Source organism: Megascapheus bottae, chromosome 4 (genome assembly GCF_031878675.1).
Source record: "Megascapheus bottae isolate mThoBot1 chromosome 4, mThoBot2.hap1, whole genome shotgun sequence".
NCBI classification, from domain to species: Eukaryota; Metazoa; Chordata; class Mammalia; order Rodentia; family Geomyidae; genus Megascapheus; species Megascapheus bottae.
The window spans coordinates 51,317,822-51,338,729 of NC_143512.1; the positions used below are offsets into that span (position 1 = coordinate 51,317,822).

Genomic DNA, 20,908 nt, shown 5'->3' on the forward strand with positions numbered 1-20,908 from the left:
TAGTTGAATGTATGTCATAAAAACTGAAAAATACAAATGTACCATCTGAAATACAGTATGACATATAATATATCCTGAAATATAAAAGAATTAATTTTCTGATTACTGACCTTTTAGTTATATTAAGTTAGAGTAAGTTAGCCCTTAAGGTAGGCCCTACACCCACACCTCCTGGTACTTCTTTGAATAATGGCAGAACCCAGGAGTTACTGCTACTCATGAAAATACGGCAAAGGTAAAAAGATGTATGTGATTACATGACTACAATACACAAGAATGCAGCACCAATCTTGTTGAAGACTTTTTTTCCCTTGTTGGCTATAAGAAAAGAAGGAATTAGAAGCAACTTTATATGAGTTTCACCACCATATATATATCTGTATCTTGCAATGCTCATCAGACGTCACAATTTGGTATCCTGCTAACTCTCTAAACTAGGTTCTCTCAGGCTCTATAGGGTCACTTTGGCTTCCCTGCTATTCCTCAGCCACATGAGGGGCTCAGCATTTGCTTTAGGAATGCGCCTATGATGTTTATCAGCATGATATTCCTGCAGATGTACATATAGTAAACACTTTCAAACACTACCTAGACTTGTTCTCTGCTTTATTTCCTGTGGCCACTGGCATATTAGACAGTTCAGCTATTTATCTACATTATCTTTTGTTGGTGGTGGTGGTCGTGGAACTTGAATTCTGGGCCTGTACACTGTCCCTGAGCTCTTCAGCTTAAGGCTATTGCTCTACTACTTGAGCCACAGTGTCACTTCTTCTACATTGTCTTATTCCCACCTTAGAATGTGGGCTCCATGACGGTAGATATCTTCAGCAGATATTTGCTAATAAACAAATGAAAAGGCCCACTGTTGAATCCTCATTGAAATAAAATATGTAACTTGTAGGTAATTGTATTCTGCTACTAATAATTGAAAAATACCAAATTATATTCTGTTGGATTGAAAAAAAATCTTTAGATTCATTTGGTGTTCACAGTTTATTTTACAAATTTTCTCTCTCTTCACATATAGTGATGTGTGTGTTATGTTTATGTTGTAATTTTTTTTCTTCATGGAGTAAAGTTCTTACTTTTTATATTTAATTGGTGTGTACCACTGTAAAAATAATTTTCATTTCAGTGTTTTGTTGATACAGTTGTATTAAGACTAAGCCCCATGGGATAGTTATACTGAATTATTACATCAGGACAGAGTCATAAGAAGCATTAAGACTTCATTCTATTTCCCTGAAAGTCTCAAAGGCTAAAAAATGAGTCATTACCTATTTATTTATATCTTAATTTATTTCTATAAACATTTTAATTCTATACTATTATTGGGAAAATGACAAAATAGGCTCATTATAAGAAGGCATAAGAATTGCAAATGTAGCTTATAACACTGGAAAGTCTGTTAAAATAAGAAGGCTCAATTATTCCTTCTAGAAGTTGCCAATTTATAGTCTACATTTCTTAGGAAAAAATGCTGCTGTCTACACACATATATATTCATGCACTTTTCCCATAGTTCTACCACTTTTATTGCTAATAAGCAGAAATGGAAAAGATATTTTCACTGAAGTGATTTTTACACTCACATGGTGGCATAAATGTAACATAATACTTATAACTACTACACTTAAGCTATCATGCTATGCCCACGAAGAAGCAATATATCTACCCATATGGGGCAGTAAAACCAAGCAATTTCCCTAACCTTTCTGCTCTTCAAAATGAATATGACTACAGTATATGCCTTGTCTTACAAAATTGTTGCGATGGTCAAACACAAACAAGACTCCAAGGTAATGGCATAATACCAGGCATTTGGGTAAACAGTTAGTATTAAGTGACAGGTATAATAGGAATGGGTGTCTCAGGAGAGGTTCTTTTTAGATGCAAATAACAAAAAGTAAATCAAGCTAGATTTTATATATTCAACAAATTATGTGTCAGACCCTGTCTAGTAACTGATAAGCAGAAAAAGGGAAATCTATAACAACAAAAAAGGTACTACTCAGAACTGATAGTTGAACTTCATAAAGAAATTGACCTAAGAACTTGAAAAGTAACAATGTTTAAGAAGTAATGTACCCACTATCTGATGAATGTAACTGTAACCCCTCTGTACATCATGCCAACAATAAAATAAGAACTTCAAAGTTGCTGAAAACCTAAAAACAACTCTCATATACTTTATGCACTTACATACATACACAGAACACTTTTCTTAAATAAAATGTTTTAATCCCGTGTATTGAAGATAGCTACCTGCAAACTATCAAGTTCATATGCTTATTATGTTTCAGCAAGTTAGGGAGACTTGAAGCTGCAGCTTTATCTTCCTTAGATCTTTTATGTCTTAAGATAGGGATCCACGTCCATTATCTAAACAGCAGGTAAGCTGAAAGGGTCCTCTGAGAAGAACAAATACCCCAAAGGTCTCTACAGAAAGTGTTTTTTAAAAACTTACCAAAGAGAAAAATTAGCTATGTTCCTTTGTCAAGGTCAGGGCAACACACAGTGCCAGAAACAGGGCTCCAGGGGTGGGGCTGCACAGGTACAGACTTAATAAATGGCTGTGGTGCCTCCTTAGGTTTTGTATCTAAGAAGCAGTCTTGGCTGACTTTACCCTACTACCTACAAATGTGTGGGTAGTTGAGACACAATGTGTGATGTTTAGAAAAAGTTTGATGCTCAGGAGGCTGAGATCTGAGGATCATGGTTCAAAGTCTGCCCAAGCTGGTACATCCTTGAGACTCTTATCTCCAATTAATGACCAGAAAACCAGAAGTGTCACTGTGGCTCAAAATGGTACAGCACTACCTTGAGCAAAAGAGCTCAGACAATGCTCAAGCTCCGAGTTCAAACCCAGTACTGACAAAAAAAAAGTTTGATGGAATCAAGTCATAGAAAAGTAGGTAATTATATAAGCTCTTATTAATTTTGAGTATCCTTACATGATTTTCTTCCCAGAATTTGCTATTATTAGCAGAAACTTACCTTCCCATTCTGTTGGGATGGTTCCTACTTCATAGTCTACTTCATTTTTATTTGCTGCTTCTATAATCCTTTTCTCTCGTATAGTTTGTCCTGTAAGACAAGAGGGATTAATGTATTTTAAAAGAACTTATCACACAGTAGTTTTTGATATTGCACATATATTTTCCAGGGTAAAAAAGTTAAACTAGCAGGGAAAAGAATAAATTCCACTTAAAATAATACATAACTTGCCAGGTGCTGGTGATTCATGCCTATAATCCTAGCTATTTTGGAGGCTGAGATCTGAGGATCAGGGTTTGAAGCCAGCCTGGACAGGTAAGTCCCTGAGACTCTTATCTCTAATTAACCACTAGAAAACTGGAAGTGACACTGTAGCTCAAGTGGTAGAGCACTACCTCCCCTAGAGCACAAAGAGGCTCAGAGACAGCGCCTAGGCCTCCTGAAATCAAGCCCCAAACCAACCAACCAACCAACCAATGAATAAATAAATAAATAATAGGAATCTTGAGGATAGGGAATGGAAGTGGAACCTGGGGAGAATGATAAAAGGGGTAACACTGACCAGGAAGCATTGTGCTCATAACCTGACTTATGGAATTGTAACCTCTCTGTATTCACAGTAGCCAGGTGATGGAAACAATCCAGATGCCCTACTGCAGATGAATGGATACAGAAAATGTGAGATATATACACAATGGAATTCTACATAGCCAACAGACAAGATAAAATAATGGAAGTGGATGAATCTAGAGCGAATCATGTTGAATGAGACAAGTCAAGACCTAAGGAACAAAAGGCACATGGTATCCTTAACATGTGGCTATTAAATCCAAAGAGTACAAGAGCGAGGACTCAATAACTGCATACCCAAAGCTATGGACATGGTAATGGAAATATAAACATAACTATATAGACATTGTTGGGGGGTCGAGTAACGCCATTCTAATAACTTTCTGCTGAGACCTGTAGTAGGGGTAAACAAGTGGACCTCTTTATCCTGCCCACCTGTTGTGCTGATAGGCTCCCGCACCCAATATAAGGAGGGGAGTTTTAGAGAGAGAGATTCCTGCCTTGATGAAGCTGCGTGGTGTTTCTGTTCGTGCTCTGGAGAAGCAAGGCTGAGTGCGGGAGGACAGTGGGCCCTCTCCTCTCACGGCTTGGACTGGTTGGGGTGTGCTTTTCCCCATCCCTCCTCAAGAGGGACTGGGGATGAAGAACCCCAACAGACATAAAAACCTATGACTCTATAGACATGTTTTATTTCATAAATTAATATGTTTCTATGACATACAAACCCTTAGCCTAATTTTATTAAGTTCTAAATATTAAGTCTCAGTGATTGTAAATAGAGATTCCCTCCTTGAACACTTGTTTGTTAAACTTGTCACTTAAAATATGATGTAAAAATCAACGTTAATAATTCTTTAATTAAAAAAAAAGAGTAAGAGGAAGTGGCACTGTGGCTCCATGGGTAGGGTGGTAGTCTTGAAAAGCTCAAGGATAACACCCAGGCCCACAGTTCAAGACCCATGACCACCACCACCAAAAAGGAATAAGAGAAAATGTTAGAAAAGCAATGACTAAACTACAAGTGCTGTAAATTCTTAAAATTTTCTACAGTAGCATGTATAATTACTTTAGGTAGAATGACTATAGATTGATGTAACACAACAAAAGAAAAGCTGATGATTAATAAAAACATTTTAATAATCAATTGTTGTTCTTCAAATTCACAAGTACATATATTCACAAACATATATAGAGTGAACAGCCACTGTGGCTAGCCTAGAAAAGTGATTGATATCCCTTACTAAGCTGCTAGCCTGTCCCCAGAGTATTCTGGAAAGCCAAAGCCAACCAAACCATTGGCTGAAATCTATAGCCCATCCAAGTAACTACCTCTCAAGTGAATATAAGTAATAGGAAAAACAACTGGTAGGTCAGATATGGTGCATCAAATGAGCGGTTAACATCCAAGATGGAATGGTAGTAATGTAAAAGGAAAGCAGACAAAAAAAAAAGAAAGAAAAAAAGGCTTTATTCATTCAATTTTTGATAAGGGCACCAAAAACATACATTGAAGAAAAGATAGTCTCTTTAATACATAGTGTTAGAAAAAATGTATATCTACATGTAGAAGACTGAAAGTAGATCTTATTCTATATAGAAATCAACTCAAGATGAACAGAAGACCTCATTATATGATATGAAACTTTTGAAGATATTGAAAGGAAACATAAGTTATAGGACAATGACTTTCTGCATTCCCTCAGGAAATAATAGCAAGAACAGACAAATGGGTTAAAAAAATCAAGTTAAAAAGCTTCTGTATACCAAAGGAATTATCCAAGCAAAGAGAATAGGAGAAAGTCTTCGCTAGTTATTCACGTGATGGGGTTTTTTGATACTTATGTTTATCTCCCTATCAGATGAATAACTTGCAAATGAATCAAACATAGTTCAAAAAATGGACAAAATAAATTCCAATCTCCTTTGCTATTGCTTTTTATCCATCAGAATGGCTACAATAAAAAAAAATCAACAAATGCTGGGAAAAATATGGGCTGAAGGAGACTTAAACATTGGTGGGAATGTAAATAAGTCTATTCACTATGTAAATCAGTACTGAGGTTCTTCAAAAAAACTTACAATCCAATGATATCACTCCTGGGAATACATCTGAAGGAACCAACTTCAACATACAATAGATACCTGCATACATCTGCTTAATGAGACACTGTTGATAATGGCTATCTCATGAAATCAGAATGGTTAAAGAAAATATGGAGCGTGTGTATACACACAATATTACTCAGCCATAAAGATGAATGAAATTGGGTTATGCAGGAAAAGAAAGAGAACTTGAAATTTTGTTAAATGAAATATGCCTCAGGAAGACAAATAAGGATGACATTTTCTCTCATTATGGAAATCTAGATTAAAAATAAAACAGACATGAAAGTAGAAGGGGAATTTTGGGGACACTAGAAAGGGGAACAGAAGAGTGGGATAAGACACACTAATGGGGAACGAATGAGAAAAGTACCTGATGTGCATATATTAAAAAGGTTTCACAATAATAACCATGGTTTTATACAATTAATATGCACTAATAAAGTTTATTTAACCAGAATAAAACTTGCAGAAGAGTTAAGAGTAGGATTGAAATGACTCCTTTTACCTTGTCAAAGATAAATAGTAAATTAATACCTATTTTAAGTTCATATGAAAGCATGAAACTTTTTTCTTGTTTTCAGGAAATACTGTGTCCTTCAAAGTGACTTTGTTAAAATGAGGGCTTCAAAATATCTGTCATTGAATCTTTGAGTGGGTAAACTAGGTAAGTTTTCTACTTTTCAATATTTAACAAGCATTCCTCTATATTCTTGAGAATGTGAGGTAAGTCGGAGAAGTTGATGTTGAGTGAAGTCAAGGGGAGCAGCTAGGCTTAACAATGATTAAGACAGATTAAAACTGGCCATCCAGAACACTCCTTTCTCTTACCACTCATTTCTGGGCCACCTTACACACCAACTATGCCAAATAGGTTGGGTGAACATCTCAAAAGAAACCATCATTGTTGCAGGCTAATCTTTCTCCTACACTACCTGAAAAATCTACCAACTAAAAAGCACTTCAAGTGCAGGCAAAGATTACTGGGAGGGACTATGTAGGGCAGATGAAAGTGTCAAAGAAAGCCTGAGAAGTCTAAAAGGTTGTTTCCCCCCCGCTCCTCCCCAAGGGGAGTGGGTATCAGTGAGACTAAGTAGAAGGCTGGGAGTTCATAGACAAGTCATTGGTGGCCAATAACCCTAAAGTATGCAGCCAGGGAGGCCCTGCTTTTCATTACAAATTCATTTAATCTGATTTAATCCTAACACATAGGTTCCTCAAGTTTTTACAAATGAGACTTATTTTTTCCCTTATTTTAGCAGTAAACTTTAACTTACATTATGTCAGGAGATTGGTAGTAAAGATCCCTAAATTGCAGAGACAAGTGTTATGGTAAAAGGACCCTTCTACCTGAATATACCCTACCCTACTTTTCTCTCATAGCAGAGCTCAATATATATACACATGTATTTAGTATGATCACATATCAATTTTCAAAACGTTTGAGTGTCACAATACTTGAACCTTCTTATACTACTCATCTAATAACACAGTAAGTTATGTCCTTTAGCAATAACAAAACAGTGAAAATTGTCATCTAAAGTACAAAGTGGTAAGACAAGAGACCCTGACAGAATTCTGGAAGACTGTGGTGGCATGGAGCTATATCGAAGTTTCTCGGTGAAGGTTAAGCATATGAGGAGGATGCAGAGTTCCATACTTCCCAGAAGCACTACAAAAGAAAACGTACTATGGGACATCTGCATACTTGTGACATGAAGATTGCCTTTTCATTACTATTTGTAGATCTAATAATTTCATGTAAAAAAATAAAAAAATCAAAGTCAGATTTATTTCTGTGTAAATAGAAAGACCAGAAGAACAATCCATGAGCTAGTTTAATTCCTTGAGAAGTACTAAATAAAACACTGTTTACAAAGAGGTGACATCAAAGATGTACTTTAAAAATATCCAACTTAGTCAGCATTGATGGCTCACATCTATAATCTTAGCCACCCAGGGAGCTGATATCTGAAGGATTATGGTTTGAAGCTAAGCTAGACAGAAAAATCCTTGAGACTCCAGCTTAAAGTAACTAGCAAATAAATAGCAGGGCTGGAAGCATGGCTCAAATGTAGAGTGCTAGATGTGGGCAAGAAAGCCAGATGAAAAAAAAAAAAAGAAAAGAAAAAAAAAAAAAAGAAAGCCAGATGAGCCATGAGGCCCTAAATGTAAGGGCTAATGCCAAAAAGCACACATGTTTAGAAATATAACACTACCGGCTTATTAAACAAAGTCTTTATAATCAGATTGGGGTTTTCCTCCCTTAAAACTAGTGCATTCATGGGAACCCAGTACAGGATGTTATAAATTTTGTAACATGGAAATGAAATTTATGTTCCCCATTTAGTAAGAAATTATGCATAAAGCACATATTTATTTATTCTGCTGTGCTTTCATGCAATATTTGTAAAGACAACCCTACTTATCAGCAAAAATTTTCCCTCCTAGGGAATAAAGTAAATTTAAATATGTACCCATGTGTCAAATTGTAGTCTAATTTATATAGAAATTAAGTTAATAACAAAACATTTAATATATATGCCTAATAAGTCCTAAAGTAACAATAATAATTTGACATTAGTGAGCTGAATGAGCCCCAAGTAAACTAATGCACAGGTGTTTTTCATAATAGTAAAAAATATTAAATACAGTTGAAAGTCAAAAGTTTGATTTAAAAAACTGTAAAGGTCAATGGTATGTGGACTTAAACATTGAAGGAAAAACAGTATTTCAAACATAAAAATAAAGCTAATTGTCATTAAGCCAAATGCCCTGAGAAAATGTCAAATCTCACATTCATTTATTTAGAAAATTATTGAGTTCATTTATTAGAAAGAACGGAGGGAGGGAAGAAGGGAGAGAGTAAAGGAAAAAGAGAGCAAGTTATATGGGAGGCTGAGTTTGGGCTAATCTCAGTTGTAGTCTGGCCTGGGCAAAAAAGTGTTTGAGACTCTACATTCATGTAGAGAAGCTGGACTTAGGGATATAAGCTCTTGATCCCAGTAACAACAGGAAGCCTAAAGAAGGCAAATCATAGCTCAAGCATGTGCCAAGTGGGTACAGAGACCCAAAATAAAAGGCAAAAAGGAGGGCTGGTGGTATGACTCAGTAGTAGGGTGCCTTTCTAGAAGGCACTGAGCTTCGAAGATAGGATATGGAAACTGGGACACAAAGCTCTATAGAAGAAAGTCCTAAACTTAGATCTCATACTCACATCATTTATTTATTTTTCCCACTCTAAATTTATTTATTTAAATTTTATTGTTGGAGTGATGTACAGAGGGGTTACAGTCATCAGATAGTGGGTACCTTACTTCTTGAACACTAGTACCCCTTTCCCATGTTTTTCTTCTACTTCCCCTTCCTCCTCCCCTCCTACTCATCTTGTTTTTCCAGTACCTTCCCCTTTTCAAATAAACAAATAAACCAATATACAATATACCAGGTACCACATTCAGATACAGTAACAACATGAGATAAACCATAAAGGGAAAAGAAAAGAAACAACTTTACATAGTAATAAATTTTACATGTTAATTTCTCTTACTAAAAAAAGTTCTAAACGTCATTTAAGTACAATCTTTACAATTTTTACTATGCATTTTAATATCATATCCTTAAAGTTTTCAAGCTCACTTTTTTCCTTCATCATTTTTACCTGTCCTAAAAAATAGCTATATATTTTTGTCCATACATATATTAGACTACATACAGAAGTTAAAATTATTGAGTTGTCTTGTATAACCAAGAGTCACCTCATAGATCAAATGTGGGAAACCATATTACTGCACACACTGATATATACAGCAGGCCCAGCAACATGTAGTTTTAGAAGACATAGAAACCAATACAACCATTGAGAAATTTTTCCTGTGGACAGGAATTAAAGGCTTGCCTGGATTGTATTTTTACCCTTCATTTCACAACATTCTATTCACAATGATTTTTTTAGGTCAAAGAAGGGAGAATCCTAAAATTCCAAGGGTTACTTAATTAAAAACAACAACAACAACAAAGAAAACCTAGCTACTCAGGAGGATAAGATCTGAGGATGACAGTTCAAAGCCAGCCCAGGCACTAACGTCCATGAGACTCTTATCTCCAATTCACCACCAGAAGACTGGAAGTGGTGCTATGGCTCAAGTGGTAGAGCGATAGCCTTGAGCTGAAGAGCTCAGGGACAGTGTCCAAGCCCAGAGTTCAAGTTCCACGAACAACAACAAAACAAAACAAAACAACAACAAAAGCTAAAATTTCTGGTATGTTTATCATGTTCCAGATGCTGGACTATTAACTTTATAATTACGGCTATATGAGAATTTATTTAACTAATTTCAGGTAACTCACTAATACACAGAAATTCAAGATTTAAGCTGGGAGCAGTGGCTCACACCTGTAATCCTACCTACTTGGGAGGCTGTGATCTATCACAATTCAAAACCAGCCTGGGCACTAAATTCTGTGATGAGACTCATCTCCAAGTAACCTCTAGAAAACGGGAAGTAGCATTGTGGCTCCTGGGATAGGAGCAGAAGAGCAGAAGAGCTGAGAGATAATGCCCAGGCCCACAGTCCAAGTCCCATTACCCAGCAAAAAAAAAAAAAAAAAAAAAAAAAAAAAGAAACCAGGATTTAAATGTAGGTATTTTGACTCAAGTGTCTGACATTTAACCACTTACCTCTGCTGCCAGACTTTCTACAAATGTTCATGCATAAACTATCATCTCAGTAAAATACAATTAAAGGTAACATAATTGCTATTTCTAAGAAGATTAAAAGAAACTGTTTCTAAGAACAAAGAGGTATTACTTTGCTGAGTAAGGAAACACACCTTATTATTGTTCTCCCAATCACTCAACATTCACTGAAGAAAAATACTGAAAATTATAAGAAATAAAAATCATCCTTTACCCTACCACCTTATGGACTGTTATGAGGTCAGTGGTAGAGTACTGTGCTAGCTGAGAAGCCCTGGGAAAAAAAGTATTTATGCATTATATTACACAAAACAATGTATGTGTTTATGAGGATATATGTGTCTATAAGAGAATGAGGCTCAGTGGATAGGAGATTGCTCAGGCTCACTCCGTGAGAATAACGCCCCCCCGCCTTTTATTTTAATATGTAAATAGTTCTTACACACTGAAATATTGAATAATACCCTACTTTTAATACTAACACTAACAACAGCCAAAATAAAAGTTCAAATGAATGCTGAACAAGACATCTTAAAAGAATGATTGAGCCTGGCAATGGTGGCACAGGCCTGTAATCCTAGCTATTCAGAAGGCTCAGATTTGAGGATTGTTGTTTGGAGCCAACCCAGGCAAGAAAATTCCTAGACCTAATCTCTCCAATTAAACACCAAAATTCTAGAAGTGGAGCTGTGAATCAAGTGTTAGAGTGCTAGCCTTGAGCAGAAAAAGCTCAATCACATAGCTGAGGCCTCAAATTTAAGCCTTAGGACTCATCAACCACCCTCTCCCCACCTCCAAATGGCTAGGTTAAGAATTAACAAGATTATGGGCCGGGAGTTTGGCCTAGTGGTAGAGTGCTTGCCTAGCATGCACGAAGACCCGGGTTCAATTCCTTGGTACCACATACATAGAAAAAAAAAAAGCCGGAAATGGTGCTGAGGCTCAAGTGGTAGAGCTCTAGCCTTGAGAAAGTCCAAGGCCAGTGCCCAGGCCCTGAGCTCAAGCCCAGGACTGGCAAAAAAAAAAAAAAAAAGAATTACAAGATTAGTAATTTAAATAACTACATATACTGCCATCTTGGGATCTTTTAGAGGTCAGGACGTAATGGTTACTGGACCCACTCACTGTTGGTCTGTTTTCACAGTGCCAGCAAGCAATCTGGTACGTTTAAATAAAAGGACTAAATTCTGCACGCAAAAGAAGACTTAGAAGTGTTAATGCACACAATGCAAAAGTAGAAGCTATCAACAGCTGAGAACAACTGAGTATATTAGTTCTGTACTCTTTTATTTTGAAATTATATTTAAATAGACATACAAAGGGGTTTCAATTCAACATGTAAATTTAAAAGTACAACCCCTTCCGTCACTCTCTTTAAATTTTGTTATATGACACGTATTAAAAATTAACAATTACAAGTACAAAAATAGGAGCTTTTAGACTGAAAACTATTTTTTCAATATGACGTTAAATTTGTTTGACTGAGATTACTCAGATGCAGTATCTACTTATGAAGAGCCAGCTAAAGGGCAGGCAATGTCTAATTGCCTTTCATCTATTTTCTCTCATCTTCCAGATAACCTTTGTAGGTAAGGCAAAAGAGGCCCAGAGCGACTGACTTACCCAAACATACTCAGTTGATTAAAGGAAAGCTGGCATTTGAACAGAATGACTTCTCTGACTTGCAACCATTAGGATTTTTTTCCACTAAAGATTTAAAATTTAGCTGTCATAAAGCTTAAACTTAGCTTTTACAAAGCTTATGTGATATAATTACAAACATCCAATTAAAGGTTAACATATTATTAATGGCTAGTATAAGCTATTATTTTCCAGTAGTGATTAAATGAGTAGTGCTTGAAAATCTGATGGTTCTATACTTAGACATAATCTACATATTTTTATCTGAGTACACAACACTATGCTATGCAGGTAAATTTTCTTAGATTCCCTATAGTCACAGATTTCTCATAAAGAATCTTTGCTTGTTTTAATGTTGAAAAGTCTGAAATTATATGATAATGATGGCTTATTCTGAAATGCCTGATATAATAAAGATTGGCCACTCAGGTCCCCAGAGCTAAAAAGTTTTAAAGTAGATTCAGAAAAAGTAGAAAAATTCTATGTAACCTATTTCTTATTATCAGTGAAGTTTTTAAAAATTTTATTGTCAGGATAATGTATAGAGGGGTTACAGTTATATCCATCACATTGATACACCTTCTCGTTGTCTTTTCCTGGTTTGCTTTCCCCAGTTCCCTTCCCTATTTCAAATAAACAAATAAATGTATATACAATATACCAGGTAACAAAGTCAGATACAGTTAATATGAGATTAACCAAAGGGCAATAAAAGAGAAGAGAAATGACATAGTACATTAACAACAATCACACAATGTAAGCATCTTGTTTTATATCCTAGAGATCCTTTCATTTTGTCTCATTCTATATGGCCTTTTGTGTGTAAGTTTTGAGCTATTGTAATCCTCTGCTAGGAGAGTACTAGATGTGTACTAATTATAAATGAGGGAAACCATTGAGCCTATGTTACTTTGGGTCTGGTTTACTTCACTTAATATGATTTTTTCCAAGTCTTTCCATTTTCTTACAAATGGGAAGATATCATTCTTTCTGATGGCAACATAGAATTCCATTGTGTATAAGTACCATACCTTCTTGATCCAATCATGTACAGAGGGGCATCTGGGTTTATTCCGTTTCTTAGCTATGGTAAATAATGCTGCAATGAACATTATTGTGCTAGTAGCTTTAGTATGTCCTTGTTTCTGGACATTTGGATAAATGCCAACGAGTGGGACTCCTGAGTCATAGGGGAGCTCTATATTCAGTCTTTTGAGGAAGCACCAGACTGCTTTCCAAACTGGTTGAATGAGTTTACACTCTCACCAACAGTGTAGTAGAGTTCCCTCCTGGCCACATCCCTGCCAGCATGTTGTTATTAGATTTCTTAATAATGGCCATTCTAACTGAAGTGAGGTGGAATCTTCGAGTTGTTTTGATTTCCATTTCTTGTATGGCCAGAGACGTTGAGCATTTCTTCATGTATCTACAGGGCATTCTTCTTTCATTTTCAGAAAAGACTCTCTGATGATTGTTTCTTTGAAGATTTGCTTTTGAAAGATTGATTTTATTTTTTTAGCTGTAGGTATATTTTAGATATGAGGCCCTTGTCTATTGTATGGCTAGTGAAGATCTTCTCCCACTCTGTGGGCTTTCTATTTAACTTGCTAGCTATGTTCTTTGATATATAGAAGCTTTTCAGTTTAATGTAGTCCCATTTGTCCAAACTTTCTTTAATTTGTTGTGTTTTGGGGTTTTTATTGAGAAAATTTTGACCTGTACCAAGAAGACCCAGTGTACCTCCTATTCCTTCTTGTAAAGTTTACAGGATATCTGCTTTTTTTTTTTTTGCCAGTCCTGGGCTTGAACTCAGGGCCTGAGCATTGTCCTTGGACTTTCTCAAGGCTAGAGCTCTTCCACTTGAGCCTTAGCACCACTTCTGGCTTTTTTTTTTTCTATGTATGTAGTACCGAGGAATCGAACCCGGGTCCTCATGCATGCTACGCAAGCACTTTAACCACTAGACCAAACTCCCGGCCCCAACAGGGTATCTGCTTTTACCTATAGGTCTTTGGTTCATTTAGAATTAATTCTTGTGCAGGGTGACATATACGGATCCAACTTTAGTTTTCTACAGGTGCTTAACCAATTCTACCAGCACCATTTGTTGAAGAGGCTGCCTTTCTTCCATTCTATTTTTTGACTCCCTTATCAAAGATCAGGTAGCTATAGGTCTGCGGGTTGATTTCTGGGTCTTCAGTTCTATTCCATTGGTTCTCAGGCCTGTTCTTGTGCCAGTACCAAGCTGTTCTGGTTAATATAGCTCTGAAATAGAGTCTAAAGTTTGGTATTGATATTCCTCCACCACTGTTCTTTCTGCTAAGGACTGTTTTTGCTATATGGGGTCTTTTATTATTCCATATAATCTTTGGGATTGCATCCTCTATTTCATTAAAGAATGACATTGGGATATTGATGGGTATTGCATTGCATTTGTAGATTTTCCTTGGCTGGATTGCCGGTTTCACGATGTGAATCCTTTCAATTCAGAACCATGGGAGGTTTTTCCATTTCCTCAGTTCTGCTTCAATTTCCCTTTTCAGGTTTTCAGTATTTTCTTCATAAAGGCCCTTTACATTCTTAGTTAATTGCTAAGCATTTTAATTTCTTTGAGGCTACTGCAAATGGAGTTGCTTTCCTGATTTCTGCCTTGCTTTTTTCATTGCTGGCATACAGGAAATCAGTTGATTTTTGAGAATTAATTTTATACCCTGCTACTTTGCCAAAGTTTCTAATTAGCTCAAGCAACTTGGGAGTGGAGTCTATAGGGTTCTTTAAATACAGAATCATGTCATCTGCAAAGAGGGAAAGTTTCACTTTCTCTTTCCTTATTTGGATCCTCTTTATGCTAGTTTCTTGCCTTATTGCTCTGGCTAGGAATTCTAATACTATATTAAAGAGGAGGAGAAAGAGTGGGCATCCTGTCTTATTCCTGATTTTCGAGGAAATGGCTTTAGCCTTTTGCCATTAAGTATGTTAGCTGTAGGTTTGTCATACACAGCTATTATTATTATTGTTGTTGTTGTTGTTGGTCATGGGGCTTGAACTCAACCTGGATGCTGTCCCTGAGCTCTTCAACTCAAGGCTACCGCACCTATCCCAGGGCCTGGGTGCTGTCCCTGAGCTCTTCAGCTCAAGGCTACCATCCTCCCTTGAGTCAAACCCCACTTCCTATTTTCTAGAAATTAACTGGCGATAACAGTCTCAGGTCCTTTTGGTTCTCAATCTGGCTTTGAACCTTGATCCTCAGATCTCAGCCTCCTGAGTAGCTAGGATTACAGGCATGAGCCACAGTGCTGGGCTACACAGACTTTATTATACTGTTCCTTGGATTTCTAGTTTCTCTAGAGCTTTTAGCATAAAGGGGTGTTGGTTCTTGTCAAATGCTTTTTATCTATCTATTGAGACAATCATGTGATTCTTGTCCATGCTCCTGTTGATGTGATGAATTATATTAATTGACTTGTGTATATTGAACCAGCTTTGCATCCCTGTGATGAATCCTATTTGATCATAGTGGGTAATTTTTTTGATGAGCTCTTGAAGACAATTGGCCAGTACTTTTGAAAGTTTTGCATCAATGTTTATATAAGAAATGTCTATAGTTCCCTTTCTTGGATGAATTCCTGTCTGGTTTTGGGATGAGGGTCATGCTGGCTTCATAGAATGAGTTTGGCAAAGAGCCTTCGCTTTCAATTTCATTGAAAAGTTTGAGGAGTAATGGTATGCTTTGAAAGACCTTATAGAATTCAGCTGTGAGTCCATGAGGTCCTGGGATTTTCTTGGATGGGAGGTCTCATTGCCATTTCTAGTTCATTACTTGAAATGGGTCTGTTTAGCTGGTTTAGGTCTTCTGGTTCGGTTTGGGTATGCTAATATTGGCTAGAAATTTATCCATCTCTTCTAGATTCTCAAATTTGTTGGTATAAAGGTTTGAAAAGTATTCCCTTATGATGATGCTCTGGATGTTGATAATTTCTGTTGTGGCATTTCCATTCTCATCCATGATTTTGTTTATATGGGTGTGCTCCCTTCTTTATTTTTTTTTTTGATAAGATTTGCTAGGGGTTTGTCAATTTAATTAATTTTTTCAAACAACCAGCTCCTTGTTTTGTTGATTCTTTCTATGTTTTTTTGGACTGTAATTCATTTAATTCTGCTTCAATTTTAATAATTTGTTTCCTTCTATTGTAATTAGGATTGGTATGTTGCTCTTTTTTCCAAGAGCTAAAGGTACACCATTAAATTGTTGGTTTGAGATTTCTCCAATTTGTTAATGTAGGCAACCTGAGCTATAAATTTTCTTTAAGCTATCAGTGAAAACATTTTATGTCAAGCTAGTAATGCACAGGTATCCTTTTCTTGACTAAGGATGAAGTTTAATGAATTTTTATGACTTTTTAAAAGTCACAAATAAAATTTATAAAACTTTAGTTTGAAACAACATACTTAGAATATGACAATTTGAGAAAAAAACATTGAAAATTTGTGTTTATACTTTCTACATGGACAATAAACTCTTATTTACTGTTAGTAAAAGTTCCATACTAATAATGTACTCAAACAAAATTTAGAGTTCTAAAAACACTGGCTGTTATTCAACTCACAAATATCTCAGAGTCTCATGTTCTCACATAGTAAGATTTAGAACAAAACATTGAACAGATTTTCTGATTATACTCCCAAATCAAGCGTATATATCTTAGTAATGTCTGCTGTTTATTACATTCCTCCTTTCCCATTACTATGGAAATCAAACATTGAATAGAATTTTTTTTAAATACAGAAAAAAGTACTTTATCATTTATTCCCCAAAGTGTTAAGAATTTTTGATTCCTGAAAGTGTACACTGGCCTCCTTCCAAAAAGTAGGTAACAATTAAAAAAGGCAAATAATAAATTTGTGACAATCCATTTGAAGAAGTAAAAAAGAGGTATAGCCATTTTAGAATTTATGATTGAGTGCAGGAATACATTTTGAAGAGTACCATGTTCACTTAATATTTTCTATTCTTCTCTGTAAACTTTAATGTATAAAGTATATTTAAAAAAGAGAATTTGAAAATTTAACGAAATACCACAAAACACTAACCTTAGGTAATTCTACATTGAATACATCTGAATTATAACATGAAGATGTCTTAATGCATGAAAAATGGCAAGAAAAGATGACTTTTTAGGCCAAATTTAAGTTTATTATGTACAGAAATCATAATTTTTTTTTGGTGGGTCATGGGGCTTGAATTCATTCTGGGTGCTATTCCTGAGCTCTTCAGCTCAAGGCTACTGCCCTACCCATAAGCCAAATCCCACTTTCCATTTTCTAGAGATTAATTGGAGATAAGAGTCTCAGGTCCTTTGGTGCCAAGGCTGACTTTTGAACTTTGATCCTCAGATCTCAGCCTCTTGAGTATCTAGAATTATAGGCATAACCCTGGCCAGAAATCATACTTTTCAAAATATTAAATAACAGGAAATTTATTACAGTAATCAAAGAAAATAATTTTGTAGCAACTTATTTCTAACTAAAACAAACAAGTTTCAATGTAGTGCACCTTTAATATAAAAAGGAATAAATAATAATCTTGATTCTCAAAATTACCCAATACTCATAGTGAGGTGGAAACCAGATAATGAAGTATTTGCTTGTCATTCTAAAAGTCTATCTTGAACACTAAGAGCTCTAAATAGGAAGGTGAAAAGAGAAGTGGAAACAATTAAAATAATATTCAATATAATCAGAATTTAGAGAATTATAAAATTATTATAACTACAAAGCATGGGCTTATCCCAAACATTTCCAGGTTTGAAATGCAGCATACATAACTGATTATTCATTTCTAAGCTCAAACACTTTCTAATTTCTAGACAGTAAAGTTTTTTTTTTATAGAAATCAAGTGCCTGGCTATATATCACAGACCGTTAAAAAAGTCAAGGACTGCTTTATTAGCTAATGTTACTAACATACAGTATATATGACAGTTTTAAAATATGAAGTTTAATGAAAATTAATAGAGTGCATTCGCTGGCACATTAGTCTTAATTTTTAAAAATCATATTTATTTATGAATCCATGAAATCACTAATGCCCTTCATTAATTTATCTAATTTAGTTAACCATCAGGCACTACTTACCATTAATGAATGAAAATCTATTCTGATACAGAAAACATCATATAATCATCTAATGAAATATGACAGTCTAAAGAGATCTACAGTAATATAAGAGGGCCAGATGTCTGAAAAAAAATAAGTCCATAGGACCAGTGTAAGTTGAAAGCTCTTGCCTGTAAGCATAGCTATCTGGAAGGCAGAGATAGGGAGCATTGGTTACAGATTAGCTGGGGCTAAAAAGCTGGCAAGATCCTCATCTCAACAAATAGCTCCTAGCTACCTGGGCGCATAAATAAGAAGATCATAGCTCAGGCCCACCAGGGCAGAAACACAGACTGTACTCCAAAAGACATGAGGGCAGGGCTCAAGGAGGACAGTGTCTAGTTAGAGGGAGGTCCTGAGTTTAACCTCTAGTGGACAGAAGTCTGGCTCAGGTGTAGAGCATCAGCCAGTGAGCAAAAACAAGTTTCAGATACAGAGATTGAGTCTCCATCTTTAATGTAAGAAAGAGAGAAAGAGAAAAAGAGAGAGAATGGGAGGGAGAGAGGAGAGGGAAGATGGAAGGAAGGGAGGAAGGAAGGAAGATTTTTTTTTTAGTTCCAAAAATAAAGTTTGATTGGGGGTTGGGTACCAATTACTAAAACAAACAAACAAACAAAAAATCTTTAATCAGGTCTCAATTTAAAGCACCACTTCAGTGAAGCTTCTCTGAGCCAGATTACCACTCACCTTTTATCCCCTCCTTTTCCATCAGGGCTCTAAGATGACCTGAGAATACTGGATTCAAACATGTTTTCCACTTTGGAGCCTCCAAAATACATATATTAGTTCCTTAAACAAATTCAAGATCTTGTGAATGGCAGGAAGATCCTATATGTGTTTCTGTCCCTTACCATAGCCAGTCAAACCATCTCACAAGCTCTTGCATAATTGGGAGAAAGATTAGGAAGAATTTCCCCATAGTTGTGTATTCTAAGGAGGTATGAAGCTTAATTTAGTTGTGTTCTATGAGTTAAGAGTGGAACACATGTGAGGAATAGCTCCGTTGTTAAGACAGAATAAATTCATTGATGATTAAGTTCTTGCTCACTTTGTAGCAAGATGTCCTTAGGAAGTCAACAGAACAAGAGGGAAAACAAGTCTTTAGTTTACTTGTGTCAAGGAAGCAAGGATTCTTCCTACTTCCACCGTCCCTCACCTGGAAGTCCATGAAGCAAAGAGGTTGAGACAGTTTGAGGCTAATCACAACAGTGAAAGCAAAGACAGGAAAGCAAATTTCCATGAGTACAATTCCCATATACTACCAGACTATTTCGGTCATTAATCTTTCTCTATGATAAGAGTGGCTAGTAACTAATACAGTTGGATGACAGAAATTTTACCTTTTTTTTCTGCTCCAGTATACTGGCCAAAAATTTTTAACAAACTGTGTTTTCACTAACAAGCAAGCTGCAGAAGCTTGAAAAGTTGGTTCCATTTTACTTGATAAGGTTGTAAAAAAAAAAAAATCATTCATGAGCAGGCATGCCATGGCTCACGCCTGTAATCCTAGCTACTCAGGAAGCTGAGATCTAAGGATCAAGTTTGAAAGCCAGCCTGGGCACCTAAGGACCTGAGATTCTTATCTCCAATTAACCTCTAAAAACGGGAAGTGGGGTTTGGCTCAAGGGTAGGTTGATAGCCTTGAGCTGAAGAGCTCAGGGACAGCGCCTCATGACCCACAAAAAAAAAAAAAAATTCATTCATTCTTACTCAGCTAGTCCTTAATTGTCATTGATACTCAAAAAGGTAAAAACTAGTTATAAAGACTAAGATCTTCAACACAACAATATTATTCTAAGATGACCATTTCTAAACATAGAGTACAAGGAAAAGTAAAAATGCAAGTTAAAGTGGAATCTACTTTGGCCTAATAAAGGGTATACTGGTAATACATAGGATATTAACCCACAAAATAAAGTTGAACTAAAAGTTTTAGTGATGAATAAACAATACACTTCTATTTATGTTACTTCTTCATAAACTCCAGGATACAGAGAAATAAATTTAGTCTATGTATTCTCCATCTTCCCTTTGCTTTGTGCCACACAGCAACCCCAGTCCTGGGCATTTACCCAAATGATCACAAACAAGGACACACAACAGCTACCAGCACAACCATGTTCACTGCAGCATTATTTACCATAGCTAAGATATGGAACCAATCTGGATGCCCCTCAGTAGATGAATGGACCAAGAAGATGTGGTATTTATACACAATGGAATTCTATGTTTTCATTAGGAAGAATGATGTAGCAACTTAACTCTTCTGCAACAATGGCAGTGCCTATGGTCTGGCAGAAAGAATGGGAAAAAATAAAGCATCTGGGGCTGGGAGTTTGGCCTAGTGGTTAAAGTGCTTGCCTAGCATGCATGAAGACCCGGGTTCGATTCCTCGGTACCACATACATAGAAAAAAGCCGGAAGTGGTGCTGAGGCTCAAGTGGTAGAGCTCTAGCCTTGAGAAAGTCCAAGGACAGTGCTCAGGCCCTGAGCTCAAGCCCAGGACTGGCAAATAAATAAATAAATAAATAAATAAAGCATCTGCTTTCAAGCCCTAGGACTGGAACAACAACAGTAAACACGTGAGAAAGTTACATTAGCTATCAGTACTAAAGACAGTAAAATGTAGTATCATCTTGGAATAGTGATATATGCTTGTAATTCCAGCCCTTGAAAAGCAGAATTAGGAGAATTGCCTCAAGTTTGAGGTTGCCATGGTCTACACAGCAAGTTAACAGTTCA

At 36.1% G+C, this 20,908-nt stretch overlaps 1 protein-coding gene across 1 annotated transcript in view; it reads right to left on the reverse strand.

The window, feature by feature from the left end:
* Ndufaf2 (NADH:ubiquinone oxidoreductase complex assembly factor 2) overlaps positions 1–20,908 on the reverse strand; it is a 101,936-nt gene that overhangs the window by 34,515 nt on the left and 46,513 nt on the right. The window contains exon 2 of the mRNA XM_090331905.1: positions 2,998–3,087. Coding sequence (XP_090188031.1) covers positions 2,998–3,087 — 90 coding nt within the window. The remainder of the gene's footprint in view (positions 1–2,997; positions 3,088–20,908) is intronic.